The sequence below is a fragment of the Salminus brasiliensis genome, chromosome 19 (genome assembly GCF_030463535.1).
Source record: "Salminus brasiliensis chromosome 19, fSalBra1.hap2, whole genome shotgun sequence".
Classification (NCBI taxonomy): Eukaryota; Metazoa; Chordata; class Actinopteri; order Characiformes; family Bryconidae; genus Salminus; species Salminus brasiliensis.
In genome coordinates, this window is record NC_132896.1 from 4396841 (window position 1) to 4414247 (window position 17407).

The 17407-nt window shown below is 37.6% G+C and overlaps 1 protein-coding gene and 1 long non-coding RNA gene across 5 annotated transcripts; both read right to left on the bottom strand.

Annotated features, from left to right (window-relative positions):
• Nucleotides 1-1020: 1020 nt before the first annotated feature.
• Nucleotides 1021-12104, bottom strand: ccdc73 (coiled-coil domain containing 73). Of its 4 annotated transcripts, XM_072664286.1 has the most exons (17): nucleotides 11867-12104; nucleotides 10017-10088; nucleotides 9851-9922; nucleotides 9656-9691; nucleotides 9452-9526; nucleotides 8888-8926; nucleotides 7903-8038; nucleotides 7182-7261; nucleotides 6912-7040; nucleotides 6755-6814; nucleotides 6498-6602; nucleotides 5723-5833; nucleotides 5403-5543; nucleotides 5010-5190; nucleotides 3436-4821; nucleotides 2619-2746; nucleotides 1021-1368 (listed from the first exon to the last, which is right to left on the bottom strand). In XM_072664286.1, exons 1-17 carry the CDS (start codon nucleotides 12026-12028, stop codon nucleotides 1072-1074), a joined length of 3210 nt encoding a protein of 1069 aa, XP_072520387.1. In that variant the 5' UTR covers nucleotides 12029-12104; the 3' UTR covers nucleotides 1021-1071. The 4 variants fall into 4 exon arrangements, with proteins under 4 accessions (XP_072520387.1, XP_072520386.1, XP_072520384.1 ...); XM_072664285.1 differs by lacking the exons at nucleotides 9656-9691; nucleotides 9851-9922; nucleotides 10017-10088; nucleotides 11867-12104 and having other exon boundaries at nucleotides 7903-8054; nucleotides 9452-9490; XM_072664283.1 differs by lacking the exons at nucleotides 5723-5833; nucleotides 9851-9922; nucleotides 10017-10088; nucleotides 11867-12104 and having other exon boundaries at nucleotides 9452-9848.
• Nucleotides 12105-12123: 19 nt separating this feature from the next.
• LOC140541585 (uncharacterized) lies at nucleotides 12124-14947 on the bottom strand. Its single transcript, XR_011977935.1, has 4 exons — nucleotides 14863-14947; nucleotides 14589-14690; nucleotides 12771-12866; nucleotides 12124-12200 (listed from the first exon to the last, which is right to left on the bottom strand). It is a non-coding gene; the product is annotated as an uncharacterized lncRNA (long non-coding RNA).
• Between the last annotated feature and the right edge of the window lie 2460 nt (nucleotides 14948-17407).

Consider the following 17407-nt stretch of genomic DNA (forward strand, 5'->3'; position numbering starts at 1 on the left):
CAGAGTGTGTATTAAAATTACGCTTTCCATATTGCCTACTCCCTTTAAGGATAAGGGTCAGCACTGCTGGCACAGACACTCAAACACATCAGATTTCTTTATGAGGACATTAACATTTTGACATATTAATAATGAGTAAGTGTATTAAGCTGGACCTGAGAGAGACCTTGTGCCATCCTCAGGAGGTACGCATTTTCTTTCTGCGGTGTGGTTTTATTTATGTTGAGGAGAATGCTTTTGTTGGGCACTTTAAAGTGCTTAATTTGGAAAAGAACCGCATGTAATTTCTCCTACAGTTTATTAATACTATTAAAGACATGAATCAGCTTCATTTCAGTGGAACAGATTGAGACAATAAAACCCAATAAACCTTAAATAAAATGGAAATACATTTAAGAGAAATACTACACAAAAATACAACAGGGACATAAGGTTTTTACCTATGTTTCAAAAGATATTAGGTAGTCCACAAGCCTCAATAAAATTCCTGACTGCTGACTGCTATGCAACTATCTGCTTGACCAGCAGTGGCATATAGAACACATATTTGTCAACTACACTGCCCTAACATGTGTCCATATGGTCTAATCAGCCTCCTTATTGAGAACATAAAGTTAATGAGAGAATCATTTGCATTTGTTCATTTAGGTTAATGTGTGCTAATTGATTCCAGTTACTTGTGTATTTTAATTAACTCAAGTTATAGTTGGCCACAGTTTGTGCTCAGAATGCAAATTAGTTGTGTTTTGCCAATTAAATGTCCTCAGAGGAGCAGACAAACCCTCCTTGGAGTAATTAAGAGTGTTAATTGCCTTTAAAACTGTAATTAACATGGTTTATGTGAAGCAGTTTACCTTGTTTGTCAACAGGATAAAACATGGAGCAAGGATAAAAACGTATTTCATTCAGACATCATCCCCATCACCCAGGCCATGTCGAATACAAAGCAAAGAAATAAAATTATGCAGACATTAAAATGTAATGTTATCAAAGATGTAACAACAAAACAATTTAGCCACAAAGAACTGATTATTTATTTACTGTAATACATTTAACCTGAGAAGGACACACTTAAGGCTTCAAAACCTCACATTTCTCTAGTCTCCGTCTTTTCTCTGGCCTGTACCCTTCAGAAGCGAGAAACTGCTCAATCTTTGCAATCTGGGCCCTAATGGCAGAATGATGATGGTCGTCTTTCTCTAGAGATGTGGGCGGACTTTCCTCAGACACAGGCAGAGACACTTTTCCCAAGCTGTGGAGTCTGGGAGGGGGAGTAGGAGTGCAGTCATGTCTCAACCCATTACCCATGGACCGAGCCGCTGGGCTGCCTAGCTGAGCTGAACCGAAGGAGATAGGTACTCTGTTCTCCTGTAGAGAGAAACAAAAACGGCTATAAAATGTAGTAACACTGCAGTGATTTAATTCTTGTAGGAGTATTAATAAAATAACTTCAAAAAGAAAGATTCTTCAATTTTAGGCTAAATACTGTTTTGCTGACAGTTACAAGTTACAAAATTCATTTCATGCATCACGTTCGCTGAACTGGGGTAAAACTGGAGCACATAAGATCAGTTCTAAAATATAAGACTTTCCTGAGCGCAGGTTTATGCATTACTAAACCAAAACTGGTTGCACTACACATACCTACAGCTTAGTAATAACCAAATACTGACACCTCCTCCTGAAGAAGTTTAGGTGTTTAATATACCTACATTTGGTATATTATTTATATACAGTACACACTGAGTGTGTGATGCTTTATTTGTGCCAGTTGGTCAGAAACAGTAATTTTATACAGGCTGAACATTTATTTTTAATTGTAGAGAGGAATTACAAACTAAAAATCAGAAAAAAAAATACACTCAATGTAATGTAAGAAGGCAGAGCAGTGTACAGGTTTCCATGGCAGCGTATTTATTGATTAGTTAATTAGTATATTACTTATATATACTTATTGGTAATTGGAGGATTGGTAATTATTGGTAAGTGGAAATTTACATTTTAATTCTTACCAGTGGTGCAGTTGAATTTAGTTGAAAGATAACTAGTGTAACTAAAGACTTTACATACAAGCTTAAGTCAAAATTTACATTTAACTAGTCAAGTTACAGCATTGTGCTGCTGCTACAAAAAACATCAATCATTTTACTAAAATATAATAAACATCTTTATCAAAATAGCATTCCTTCCATTTCCCCTTTTTCCTTTTTCAGTTTGTTCAAAATATTTTGAACCACTGAACCTAACAAACAAAAGTAACAAAAATGAACAGTGATAAAAATATAACATTAATAAATTAATAAATGAACGGTCATCTGAGAACAAGATACAAATGAATGATCAAATATCTTGGTTACATGCATATTAGATTTCCTAAACTCTCAGGTTTGTTCTTTGTAGCCCCTTGCTCCCCTTGGACTTGGGCTATGTGCCAGTGATTTATGATCTGTGACTTTTTCCTGCTGTTTTCTATCAACATTTCATTGAGAAAAATGCTACCATTTCACCTCTGTGAAATACTTCTGGGAATGAGAGTTGTCTTAAAGCACTTGTATGTATTTGGGGCTCTATGTGCCTCATAAGTCAGCTCACCCTGCCTGCACGTTTGCGAAACTTACTTTCTTAACTGAGATTTCAGAAAACGTCTGCTTGATGGCATTCCATTCCCCATGGTGATCGCTCCTTTGGTCAGGATGAGTGCTTGAAACATTTAACTTGTCAAGAGACTGGGTAATTACTGAAGCACCTGAGTGACAAGAAGTAAATTAGTGCTCAGCTACCGATTTTAGTCTTGTCTTGTTCAACAGATTTTGATGGTTAATTTTGTTCAACTTAATTTTGATGGTTCACTGTAGAATCTGTACAGATGCTCAACTTGCCTTTTAATTTATATTACACTTAACATCTAATTAATTCACCTTAAGTTTTCTGTTTACCATAAACATAATAATCACTCTAATTAGAGCAGCACAATAGTCACATTGCAGGATGTGCAAAGTCATGTAAGGAAAATTAAATTAAATGTTACATTAAACCTTTTTGCTGCTTGATCCAACAGGAAAATTCCCACTGTTCTTACTGTCCATGATAGACATACCAGAGGCAGATTATATCTGCCTAATATCATTTATTTTTCTCCAGCTTTGTATACATAGAGGGCAGTATTAATATTGCAAATGTTGGATCACTGGCTTTTGGTAATTTCTGGTGAATTCTGGTGAAAATCCCTGTTTTTGTAATATCACAATACATGTATCACATTTGAAATGTCAGTTTTCTGTCCAATGTCATATAGCCATACACTCCAACTGTAAATCCGAACCTATCCATAACTGTAAACCACGTTTCTAATCCATTGGTGCCTCCAGATATTCTGTTGAAAAATTTGAGCTTCAAAATAAAGTGTGACTTTTGATTAAAAAAAAACAGACTTACCTCTGTTTCTCAGTTTGTGTCTTGAAAATAAATGTGTGTTTAATGAGGAGAGAAGCTCCTGGAAGCCAGAGGGCAGTGCAGATGCAGAGGGGTTGTTTTTGCTTTCTCCTGGAGGAACAGCTGGAGTACTCCGCAAGAATGTCAAAGCTTTGTCCACTGTTTCTTTCTGAGATGTGCTTGGGTCAAATGATAATCTGGACCCCTTGCTGTCATCAGAGTAGGACGGTCTATTAGTAAGTTGCTTGTCGGCATCATTTAGCTGGTCACTTTGTGTTATGAGTCTATCAGTGCATGATGCATCTTTCAGGTTTGAGATCAGGGGACTTGGGGATGCATCTGCATTCTTCTGGTCGCTCGGCATCTGTGCAGATGTGGCAGCACTACGTTTCTCGCATACTTCATTTCCTCCTGGATCTTCTGATGAATTAACAGTGATGTCCAAAGTGTTTGGAGAGGATGAGTTAGAATGGCTGGCAGTAGCATTCAACTCAATGTCAGGGATGGATTTCCCCACAGTTACATTAGCATTTTTGCTTACATCTTCTAAGGCAATCTGCTGCATATGGCTTCCATTTCTCGATAAAGTGTCCCCTTGTAGATGTGAGAACTGCTTATTGGATTGTCTAAGGGTTGTATCTAGAACTGAGACAAACTGGGGCAAGACTTTCTCTTGAGAAGCTGGTAGTTGAGGAATCATTTGTTGTGGCGGGCTTGAATAAGCTGCATCTTGGTGCTCTTGTTTGATTTGATTCTTAAGTGCATCCTTATCTTGTACTTCTGGGTTTGTTTTTTCGTCATTTTCTTCTGGAAGTGTTGGTCTATCTGCATTCAGTTCACTATCATTTGGTAAGACACTTTGAGAGCTGTTTGTCTCAGGTGCTGTGGTCCGGGGCTCATCGTATTTTAAGTCACCGTCCTGAGATGTCTCGGATGTGTGTTTATCTGATGTCTGGCGCTCTCGCATTTCAGAGACACCCAGACTCTGCTCCTCTGGCCTATCCCTTGATTCAGACATCAATGGGTCACTGGCCACCCCATAAACAGACCTGGTTTCAGATTCTGATATCTTGTCGAGGCAGCTGTCTGTGTAACTTTGCACTACACTCAAAGGGCAACCATTATCAAACGTGCCTCGAACTGGTGCAGTTTTAATGACACTCGCTTCCTGTTTGACAACTGGACCTATCTGCAGATTTGTCACAACTACATCATCTCCACTAATGCTCTCACTTCTCTCTGACTGATCTGGAGCCAAAGCATCAAGTCCTGGAGAAGGTGGAAGTACAAGATCTGTTCGATTTGTATGTGAACAAAAGCTAGCTTCACCATTTTCTCCATGAAAGCAGCCATCTTTTGCTGCTTCTTGACACCCGGCAGTCCTTTCATCTACGCAAGGAAATTAAATTCATGCATCATTATGAGTTGAAAAATAAAAAGTACAGGTAAGCTTTCTTGATAAAGATATTCTGTCAGCCCAGGAACTCACTCCCCCCACATCACATCATTTTGTGCAAAAATATTAGTTTTAACGGCGCCCAGCTTGGCTGGAGAACAGAAGCGTACATTCCTCTCACCTGGAATGTCTTCAGCCTCTTTGTGGTGTCTCATTTGTTCACAGTCGTTCTGAGAACTGATTTGACCAACAGTATCTAAAGATGCATCTTTACTGAGATTGCCTGCTGTGCTCACATGGATGTCACAGTTTAAGTTGTTTGGAGAGTTCTTTTGGATGTTGAAGCTGTCGGCCAAGTCATCCTGGAATCGGAAAGAGGTTCGTTATAACATCCATCTGACCAACAATCTCAGCAAAACTCTCAAAACAACCTGCAACAAACATGAGAATACAAAAAAATAGTTTTGCTTTTGAGTTTACATAAATAAATAATTTCAGAGAAGTTTAATGACATTAAGATGCAGCCTTACTCTGCAACCTTCATGATATTGTACAGGACAGGCCTCCGCCATACCTCTAAGCCATAAATAAATTTGGCTTGGTGCACTGAACGAGGGGACGGTTGTTGGTATTTCCTATGGAGATGATCATATGCCACTTTAACAGTCTTCAGTTCTTCCTGAACTGCCTGCATCTTTGCCTTCTGCATCTGCATCTATTTGACAATACAATCACAAACCAACCTCTGCTGCAAATCAACTGTGAAAGAAGAGCTCTCGTAAAAACAGCTTACTTTTGGACAGTTTAACAAACACAGTTACTGAGTCTTTTTATTTTTTAGTCAAATATGTATGTTAGCTTTAGTAGAACAATACAGCAGTTTTGCAGACCTACTTCTTTTTCCAAAGTGAGTTTGGAATTTTTGTAGTCTTCTATCAGTCGCATAAGCCTGTCCTCTTTTTCTTTACTCCTCTCTTGGATCATTTCATGTTCTCGTTTAAGGACCTACGATTAAATTAATCACCCAGAAAATTTTTAATGCAATAATAAATTTTTATATATTTATTCAAGCAGGACAGAAGCTTCTAAACAGACAGAAAAGCCCATACAAATCAGCAGGGTTTTGTCACGTTAATAATGGTTTTACTCCATGAGTAAATATGTGAATTAAACTAAGGCATGGAGGCTGTAAAAGAGCAGGGGCCATAAATGGAGAATAAACACACTTACTATTATTGAGTCGCAACTCATGCTTTCTAACTGTGCAAATGCGATATACAATATTCTCGATCATTTTTACAACCTATTGTCATTTATTTCTTTATACATTTTAATCATTAGCATTTTAAAGCAGGATAAAAAAAGCAATGTGTAGTACATGTTATTAAAGATATTACTAAAGTAAATAAGTGATTTCTCAATGAAGATCAGCTGCATTTTAGAGTTTTTGTAGATACTGACTTTGACTGCTGAAGCTTATCCATTAAATAAATCAAGCCTCCTGCATGTAACTCACTCAGGAAAATACAACATATAGAACAAGGGTCATTCTAGGATCATGTATTAAATGTGTTAATATATAAACATATATAAACAAATTGCATACAAACACACACACATTGAGGGGGGGGGTGCAAACTGATGTTTTGGTGTTTTAAGAGGGACTGACCTGATACTCCTCTGTGTGAGTGAGGAGCTGCTGCTCGGTTCGGCACACAGCCTGAGTCTGAACTTGCAGTAGCCACTGAGCATGCTGGAGGGAGCTCATTAGCTTCTGAAACACACACACAGTCCACTGTATGAGTTGTAAAACCAGCTTAAGGTCAGGTTTATTTAGAAATGTTACAAATGCTAAAAAATGCTTTTTCTATTTTTGTTTTTGTTAAAAACAATTATCATGGGGAAAATACTAAATTATACAATTACCTGCTTCTCTGCCCTTTCTACATCATTTTCATTTCTGAGTTTCTTATTTACTTCTGTCTCCTACAAACAGAAAGTGCATTACTTTTACAGTAATTCACATTCCCTTTCTAAAGCTCATTTGTAGCTGTTAATTTTTTTTTTTAAATAACATTTGTACCACATTCAGCTTTTGTGTAAGTTCTTTGATTTGCTGTTCTTTCACGAGAAAATCTGAGTTTTCTTGTCCGGATCTGCAGATTGACACAACTTTGTATTTTACCATCTCACTGTTAAGCCTCTCCAAGTCCTACAAAAGATAAAATGGCTTAAATATTTAATCAGTCATATTGTGTTAACAGTGAGTAGTAAAGTCTGTGCAGCAATACTAAACTGTCAGGTAAACTAATAATTAGAAAAAAATACCAATTACATTTACTTAAAACATTACCTTTCTTAGAGCAGCAATTGTAGATTCTTGTTTTTTGTTGATTAAGGTAAGCTTCTTATTGAGTCGCATTGCTTCCTCCACTACAAATAAAAACAGACCACATAAAAGATGTCAGTGTCAGTGTATTATACACTTTAATCTACTGTACTGTTTCTGAATTTGCACTGTAAAAAATACTGCAGAAAATGTCAAATAACCCTGCCACAAAACAACTAATAAAAAACAGAAAGAAATGTAATACACACCAAAGAACTAATGTGAAATGTATTTTTAATTAATGAATGCCTTATCATGGCTTTCAAAAATACTGATAGGCCTACTGCGGTTTGGAAGTAGCAGATAATAATGTTTACTGTACCCAACATAAACTGTACTTAAACATGAGTTAAGGACTAAATACCAGACAATCTTTAGCTGTTTCTGTTTCTCAGTGCTGGGTTTCACCAAATATCTCAAAAAGGGGCAACAGTCTTATATGTTTCCAAATAAATTAATACAGAATTAACAAATAAATAAAATACAATAACCATAAACTACAGAAGAATGTATATCCTCCTTGGCTTTTGGCATGCTAGCTGAGATTTCATGTTTTGTAATACATTCTAATTTGCTGAGCTTTAATATCTCAGAGTCAGAGTCAGAGCATATCACAGACACTTTATTTATTAACGCTGGATTTGACAGTGATAAACGAGCCATTTGTATGTGATGCCTGGCATACCGTTCTGCTCCAGTTTCTCATGGGCCTGTTTGACCAAGGTGCATTGCTTTGAGATAGCCCTGAAACGCTTCTCCACCTCTCCCAGCTGGCTCAGATGTCTGTCCTTTGCTTGAGTCTGCAGCTGCAGCTTCTGCTCCTGCAAAGTATTTAAGCTGTATTTAAGACACAAAGCAAAAACAGATCACATGAACCTGTGCTTAGTGATATCCCTGCACCAACTGGTGAATTGTGGAGTGATGCCCATGTCCAGCAGATGCCCATATCTGCTAATGCGATACCTATTCTAGAACATGGTAAAATAAAGAAAGAGAAATTTAATCTACCGAAATAATCACTATTGGGAAATACTACATTTATTTCTGAGCAGTAGCCCAGCATCTCCTAAACCTTCGGCTCTTCTGGAGTTCAATAAATCCTTATTAACAAATCTGCCTGAAGTATCAGTCAAATCTGCTCTGATCCCGATCACTGTTAAGCAGTTATCTGTTGATAGTGATGCGATTCAGATATCACCTAGAATCGCTAAATTACCGATTTAGGGTCAGCTTCTTTTACTCGCATAACAATTAATGCAGAAAGACATAAATAGAGCAATCTGATAAGCAAGGGCCATGCATGCTTGTCTCTTTGGGTCTGAAGACCTTTGTTTAACATCTAGGCTGAGTGCTTCTTCTCCCCATCTGATAAGAATTCCATTTTTACCCATGCCTGAGGGGCTTTTATTGAACGGACCTTGTCGTTACTGTTTGATTGCCTGTATCAAACAGATTTTCTCTCCATCACTTGAAAGGTTAAGCAGATTGAAGCTCCAATAAAAAATATTTTAATAGTGGTATTTTCTCTGCTGCACTGGCAGTTCAAGTGTCACGCACACTCCCTATCCGTTACTCCTGATGAGCCGCTCTCTCCTCCCCACATCCTCCTCTTTAATTCCTCCCTCTCCCACCCGCCTCTGTCAACAATTTATATAATTGGAAATCCTCACCAGCTCGCTTAATTTCTTCTCCAAACTGTACTTGAACAACTGTAAGAAAAAAGAATAAAAAGTTTTGCTGTGACTCTGTGACTCAAACTAAATGGTGATGGCATTAAATGTGAAGAAACTGTGCTGGAAAAACAATTTCCAAATTTCTCATACATTAAACAGATCAATTACAAGCTGATATCCACAACGCACTACTGGCCTTGACTTATATTCTCGCTATTCAACTAAAAGCCACACTGTGTTCAAATACACAACAAACCCCACGCTTTAATCATCTCACAGCACTACCAAAGAATAAACACATAACAAGCACCATTATAGCTCAATCAGACGACTGAACAGAGGGTGTGATGAACCATATAAGAACACATATATCACCAACACTGTGTCATTTGTCTGACAACACCAAATAGACCTACACAGACCCCCACTCAAAAGGTCAGCCATGAGATGGATTTTCCCACTGTTGACTTATATTTCCCAAAAGGAACAATGGAAGAGATAGGAAGAGGTAGAGTTTGAAACATAGAGGGTAAAACAGAAGACATTGGAGGGCAGGTTTACCTGCAGCGACTTCAGCTCTTCTTTCAGGCTAATGATCTCTTTGTCCTTCAATTCAGCACTCAGCTGGTGCTTCCCCTTCCACATCAATTAGCATAATATTAGTCACATAGAGATCATTTGCATATAACAATATTCATGCCATTATATACAACATTAGTGTAGCATCCGATTAGAGAACAGTCTAACATAGCTATATATACCTACCTTCTCCCCCTCGATTCCTCTGACCTGAGCCTGATACTTAAAACAGATGGTGTATATACAGTATTTAGTATATTATTATGGGTTTGCTTTGCATTGTAACAAAAGTGCTCGATGACTCTGTGTTTATTATATTTCTGAAGTGTAGAAATACACAATACTCATCATTTGGGTGGACAATCAGACTAAAATTCATACCTGCTTTTTCACAGCAGCAAGTGATTCTGAATGTTCGTTTGTCATCCTATCAATCTGACTTTGTAGAGACTCCTGAAAATTGGCACAAATTGTCTAAAATGTCATAAAATGTTTTTCTTTCCTCTATGCAGTGCATTAAATCTGTTTTTATTACATGCAGACGTACCTTCTGCCACTCTAGCTCTTGTTTCTCCAGTACAAGTTTACAGATTTGAGCCTCATACCGTATTTCAGCATCCTGAAATCATGGAAAAACGAACACTGTGAATTAATGATCTTTCACAAAGCCAATCAATCTATTTATGATAAATACTCAAAATTCAGACGAAGCTACAGACAAGCCCTGTCCTAAATAAAAAATAAATAAATAAAGTCCAAAGGAAAACACAAATCACATTTTAATGGCTTGTGCAGCATGTTTGGGAAATCATTGGTGCATTAAAGAGAAGATATTAGCACAAAGCCTTCCTTGTCCTCCTTCAGTAAAGGTAAAAGTAAATGGCTTCCTACGTAGGGACTTTTTATATGTACGTAGGAGTTTATTTATATTTCCCATTAAACTGTGCTACCAGCATAGCATACTTGAAAATGCACACTAGATAAAGCTGTTAACTGTTTGCGAAGGGACAATAAATTCAATAGAGATTTTACCCAGCAAAAAAAGGACATTAAAGTTGGTAATCCATGCAAATTTTCAAGTACAGGAGCTTTACCAGCTGAAAATGCGTCAGGGAGAATAAGGTCTGGCACTGCAGTACAAAAATGTATCATTATAATAAAAAATAAAATTTATATATATAAATATACTAAATATGATTAGGTATTAGCCTCAACTATTAGCATCTCGCACATCATTCAATTTCTCCTGTATATTATGTTTATCAAAGGTACTGTCAGAATCAGCACATTAAGCCATTTTAACATTACTTTTATAAAGTACATTAAAAGAGGCATGATGGTATTCAGCTGAGTACAACAAACCTGACAGCACGGCCTTCAGTTTAACCTTCAGCCCAATAAACCAGAGAACTACAAAGTGTTAGCTTAATGGCATGCCTGAGGAGCAGACTGATTTAATGTCTTTGTTCCCCACCAGCATGATAATAACAATAAAAGAAGGGTGATCCAATACTTTAGTTTTTGTCCTACAACCTTTACGTGTCCAGTGTCAGGTTTTAAGTGCTTGCTTGAGGGAAACGGTTTACAAGGAAAGAGACGTGAATTTGTCAGGTCCTGCTTGCATGACCCCATCCTGATGTAAATGTGTCTACAGCTGGCTCAATTCCAAATGACCAAAAAGTGCTGCTAGCTGCCTCATCCAAAAACCCATAATACTCCCCCCACGAAATTACACTTCTCAGTTCTTCTTCACTTAGCCGACTAGAGCGGTTATACGACAGGGCACTGAGAAAAACACAACCGTAAGACATGAGGACATCTATTACACTGGGTCACCTTTCTCATTTAAACTTTATCCCATACTCTGGCAGAGACTAAAATCTGGTATTAAAAAAAACCTCATCTAGTTAGTAAAGTGTGTGTTATAATCTGCTTGAATTGATTTTTGGTTAAAATAATGTTTTTGTTGTAACTGCAATATTTTCTGTATATTTTTATTCTATTGTTATGTAAAATCGGTAAATAAGAAATGTTTAAATGTTAAAAATGGTGAGTAAAGAGTTTGTGTTCATGAAGTGAATAACTTAAATATGCTGCTCTGCATTAAAACATATTTTAGTTTATGTTCAAATTAGCACATATAATATGTGCTGTAAAATTATTTGTGTTTTTAAATCTAAAAGATAACCTGGTTGCCTTGAGATCTGAGTTTTATAATTATTTATAATTAAAAATTATAATAGTATGTTAAAAGTTTAATAATTGGTGTGCTGAATTCTGTCCACTGGAAACTTATTTCAAGTTAAATTAAACTTGGTGTAACTCTTTTTACAGTGAAAAAGAAAGATTACAGCTTTATGTAACAACTTAAGCACCACTACAGAACTCTGATTATACCCTGTGAATATGCAACTCCTCCACAGCCTCCAGAAGACTTGTCTTAAACTCCAGAAGCTGCAGTGAAATGATCCCACTGTCCGGTTCATGAGCAACATCTGATGATCTCAGTTCACAGTCAGCACCTTTTTCCTCAGTCTGGAGGAAAAGATAAATCAACATAACAAAAATAAGTCATATTTATTGTTTTGCTACTCTAATTTAGAGTATGTATAAGTGTATAATCCTTTGCTATGCTAATGAAAATTTCTACACACCACAGTCTTAAGATGGTGGACTTCACTGTGAATGTTTGACTCCATGTGGCAGTGAAAACACAAATTAATCAGATTACCTGTAAGATAAAAATCGCACCAGTACAAAAAACAGACAGTATATAAAATAGCATCTTTATTTCTCTTAACTAAACTACCATCAATAACAGTATAGAAACAGCCTTAACACCCAATTTGGATTAACCTGAAACTCTCTAAACCATCAGGGTAAAAATGATGCCAGCCAAGAACCTAATAGGGGTCAGAGCTATAAAACTGAATGGACAGATTGCACTGTCATTGAGTAGGAATTATATAAGTTATTTAATTTGACCTGCAGTTGGTCCCCTGTCTCCCCACTGTGCCTGACTTCAGAAGTGGGAGGTCTTCACTTTGCCTGACGGTTTAATAGAAGAGAGGCTTTTGTCCATTTAGTTGTTGCTGTTATCAATCATGTGTAGGAATTAAATGATCCTGTTAGAATTTGCTACTATCACAGATGACCTGCGGGGCCAATGTCTTTATTTGCTTCTTCACTGATTCACTTCAACAGATATTAAACAATTTTATAAGCCATGAAAGGCAAAATTAAAAGGACATCATCCATAAAATGGGATAATTCCCTGCCTACAGCATGATGTCTGTATTACCTTCACTGAACTATTTCAGACCGGGTGGTGTAATGAAGAAGGTGGTGGTCAGGACTTCTGGGAGCTGAGAGCAGTAGGGAAGAGAGCATCTGTGACCTGTGAGTTGATATAACACCAGTTTAGTCTCTAACATGACAAAAGTCAAAAGTGTGTGGGGATGAGGACATGAACCTGGCTATGATTACAACTGTGACTAGTAGAACAAATCAGAATAGCCCAGAGACCAAAGACTTTATTTAGTCAGGCAACATCATCTTTAATGTATATGAACTTGACCTTTTTAGAGAGAAAAGAAAATTACAAATTATAGCATATATAGCAATTAAAGCATTTAATTAGAGCACTATAAGATCACTAATGTATATTTTACATTCTTCATTAGAGCTAGGCAATATGACAATATTTTATCCTATTGTGATAAATTTTGTTATTGTGATAACAACATGCTTTTCTAAGCTTATCGAGGATATTGTTAGTGCCTAATAAACACCGATCAGCTGCAGGTTTCGTTACAAATAGTGTAATTAGACTGGTTTAATTCGATAAGGTGTAGTAGATGTCGAATAAAAACCACTCACTATTTAGTGTAGGAGAGTATCTGAAGAGTGGTTTATAAGAAACTGTAATTACTGATGGTTTTAGTCTGTAATTACATGTATTCTCATTTAAACTTTATCCCATACTCTGGCAGAGACTAAAATCTGGTATTAAAAACCTCATCTAGTTAGTAGAGTGTGTGTTATAATCTGCTTGAATTGATTTTTGGTTAAAATAATGTTTTTGTTGTAACTGCAATATTTTCTGTATATTTTTATTCTACTGTTATGTAAAATCGGTAAATAAGAAATGTTTAAATGTTAAAAATGGTGAGTAAAGAGTTTATTTGTGTTCATGAAGTGATTAACTTAAATATGCTGCTCTGCATTAAAACATATTTTAGTTTATGTTTGAATTAGTACATATAATATGTGCTGTAAAATTATTTGTGTTTTTAAATCTAAAAGATAACCTGGTTGCCTTGAGATCTGAGTTTTATAATTATTTATAATTAAAAATTATAATAGTATGTTAAAAGTTTAATAATTGGTGTGCTGAATTCTGTCCACTGGAAACTTATTTCAAGTTAAATTAAACTTGGTGTAACTCTTTTTACAGTGAAAAAGAAAGATTACAGCTTTATGTAACAACTTAAGCACCACTACAGAACTCTGATTATACCCTGTGAATATGCAACTCCTCCACAGCCTCCAGAAGACTTGTCTTAAACTCCAGAAGCTGCAGTGAAATGATCCCACTGTCCGGTTCATGAGCAACATCTGATGACTATTAAGTGTGGGAGAGTATCTGAAGAGTGGTTTATAAGAATCTGTCGTTACTGATGTTTTTAGTCTGTGATTACATGTATTGTGATAAATATTGTGATATAGTATTTTTACCATATCGCCAGCCCTATTCTTCACCATTCAAGTCTAATCTGGGCATTGAAATTCAATGAAAGTCTCATCTAAGACAGAATAAGGTGCAAAAATCAGTGTTTCAGCTCATTTATGTCTGCCTTGGGTTTCAACACTGCTGTTCATGAGGGAAAGGCCTTCATACAGATGTTCCCAAAAACCACCCCAAACCCATTTCGACCAAACTAAACCCACTAGCTCAGCAGGAGTGTCGTTTATGCAGTGTGCTCTCTATCCACACTATATGTCCAAATGTTTGTGGACACCCCTTCCAATAAATGCATTCGTATAAGTCTTTAAGTTGCACCCATTGCTGACAGATGTGCAAATGTACACACACACACACACACACACACATACATACACCTTGTCTAGCTCCTGTAGAGAAGTACTGCCATCAGATTAGGGCTCTCTAAAGAAGATGGGTATAGCTACCTCTACTGGCACGAGGCCCCATGCCAGGCTGCTGTGGACAGTAGAGACAGAAGCAGGATAAGCCTTTTATCACACACTTGATATTGCAAGAAATGAGCAGTTGTCCCAATACTTTTGTCCATATACACTACAAATAAGGGGTTCTTAAGCTGTGTGATATTTTAGCCAGTTAGAGCTACTTAGCTAGCTAGCTAGTTCCTCACCTGAGGCGTTAGCTTAGCATAGTCAGCTGCTACAGAGCTAGCTAGCTAGTTCCTCACCTGAGGCGTTAGCTTAGCATAGTCAGCTGCTACAGAGCTATCTAGCTAGCTAGTTCCTCACCTGAGGCGTTAGCTTAGCATAGTCAGCTGCTACAGAGCTAGCTAGTTCCTCACCTGAGGCGTTAGCTTAGCATAGTCAGCTGCTACAGAGCTAGCTAGCTAGTTCCTCACCTGAGGCGTTAGCTTAGCATAGTCAGCTGCTACAGAGCTAGCTAGTTCCTCACCTGAGGCGTTAGCTTAGCATAGTCAGCTGCTACAGAGCTAGCTAGTTCCTCACCTGAGGCGTTAGCTTAGCATAGTCAGCTGCTACAGAGCTAGCTAGTTCCTCACCTGAGGCGTTAGCTTAGCATAGTCAGCTGCTACAGAGCTAGCTAGTTCCTCACCTGAGGCGTTAGCTTAGCATAGTCAGCTGCTACAGAGCTAGCTAGCTACATTTTATCAATGGTCTTTGGTGATTCTTCTTAAAAACACAAATATTGAATTTTTAAAAGCTACTTTAACAACTTTTAAACGAATTTAGAGTCTTTAGTGTTGTCAATAAGACAGGAAAGGCCACTAAACCCGCAGTGACCGACACCGATCTGGAGATCCGCGGGACTGGGCCAAAATACCGCGCGCTATTCTTTTTTTCCCGCCTATATTCCGACTAGTCCCGCCTCCTGCGTTCTGATTGGCTAGTAGACCGTTCTCCGCTGTTCCAGAGCACTAATGCTGACGCTCCTCGGTGAATCATTTTAATCGGCTCTTTTCCAAAGGAACCGATTCACTCATTACAAATTACAGTGCAAAGAAAGTATTGGTAGCATTAGTAATAAACCGTCTATGTCAGCCATTATGAACAAGCTGAAGGTAGATGCTTTGGTGGTGCCTTTCGTATGAACTGTTTTAAGACATACACTTACTTTGTGCAAATGTTCATGATGATTCAAAAAAATGTACCAACTCAGGAAAACACAAGCAGATGCAGCCCTATGAATCCTTTGGATAGATATCTGAATATTTCATATATATTTCCACTAATCACATTCCCTTAATCATTTCCACTGTGCTTCCATTGCTTCCAAATGAATCATGTGATTTATATAGCCTTAGTAAACTATTTTTACTACTTTACTATTTTTATTGTATTATATTACTACTATTACTATTTTTATTATATTACCAAAACAATGTATATATACAGTACCAGTCAAAGGTTTTAGAACACCTTCCAATTTTTCAGTAGGCCACCGTCAGTGCTGCATGGCCCATGCAAGCCTGCTTTGCTTGTTTTGCCATCTAAGCGTTGACTTTCTTACCGACACTCCACCCGCAGTCGAACCTGAGGCTCTGAGTCAATCCTCAGAGCTGAAACTGAGACCTGGTTCAGTGTTAAGATGTGCTACCAGGTGTTGTCATGTGAGCTGCCCATCACACAAGGTGTTGACTCTCTTACTTGTCTTCGTAAGTCAGTCGGACCTTTTCTCTAGTTTTAAAGAGCTTTCTGGTGAAGGAATCTGTCCTCACAACATTCCCTCTTATCACTCGTGTCATTCTTAAAGGGCAAAGCAACACTTTTAGGAGGTCAATGTGCCTTACTTTATTAAGTGTCTTCTTCGAGACATTATAATAGGAATCTGAATGTATTTCGCAATGACCAGCGTCGTGCAGCACAGTTCCTACACTGATTATATGTAGATAACTGGGTTGTAAATGAGAAATTATTTACATTAGCTGCCAAAGCCTAATTGACATATATTGCAACAGACTAGCTGTAAGTTGTTACCCAATAACTTCCCTAAAATGGTTTTCTATAAAGGCCCTTTTTGCCCCACAATCTACATCATTTTACAGGTTTGCTGCCTAACTTTGTTCTATTTGAGGTCACAGAACTTTGCACCATTGCAAGTTATTCAATGCACTTAAATGTCCATAAAAACCATGGACAATTGGGAGTGTTCTAAAACTTTTGACTGGTAGTGTATGTATAAGACGTGATCTGTTTGATCACATTGGTCGGCCAGCAGCTGGTAAGTTAACCTGCTGGTTTACCAGCATAGGGTATGTTTTCACCTGGATGACCAGCTTGATCAAAGATCACAGATCAAAGATCAGCTTAGATCATTTAGCTAGGTAACTTTAAGGTATGCTCTCTGGATGTTCACATAGAGGCTTAATTGACCCCTTCATACTGGACCTTATTGGTAACACACACTCTAAGTTTCTGCTAATCTGGACAAAACGAGGTTTAGGTTGCTGAGTGTCTGAGAATCACGTTTGACTTGACTTGTGAATCAGTGAATCGATTACTCGAATGTTCGATTATTTGAAACGGGCAGCCTGGAAGAATCGGTTCGCTAAACTGAATTGAACTCCCTCCACAGGGCGAAGCTTCATTTACTGTGACTGGCTTATAGTTCAAACGCCCAAGCAAACAAACCTGCTGCAGAAATGTGAGCTTTGCTGACACCCAGTGTTTGAAAACAGTAGGACCATTTAGGGGTTTGTC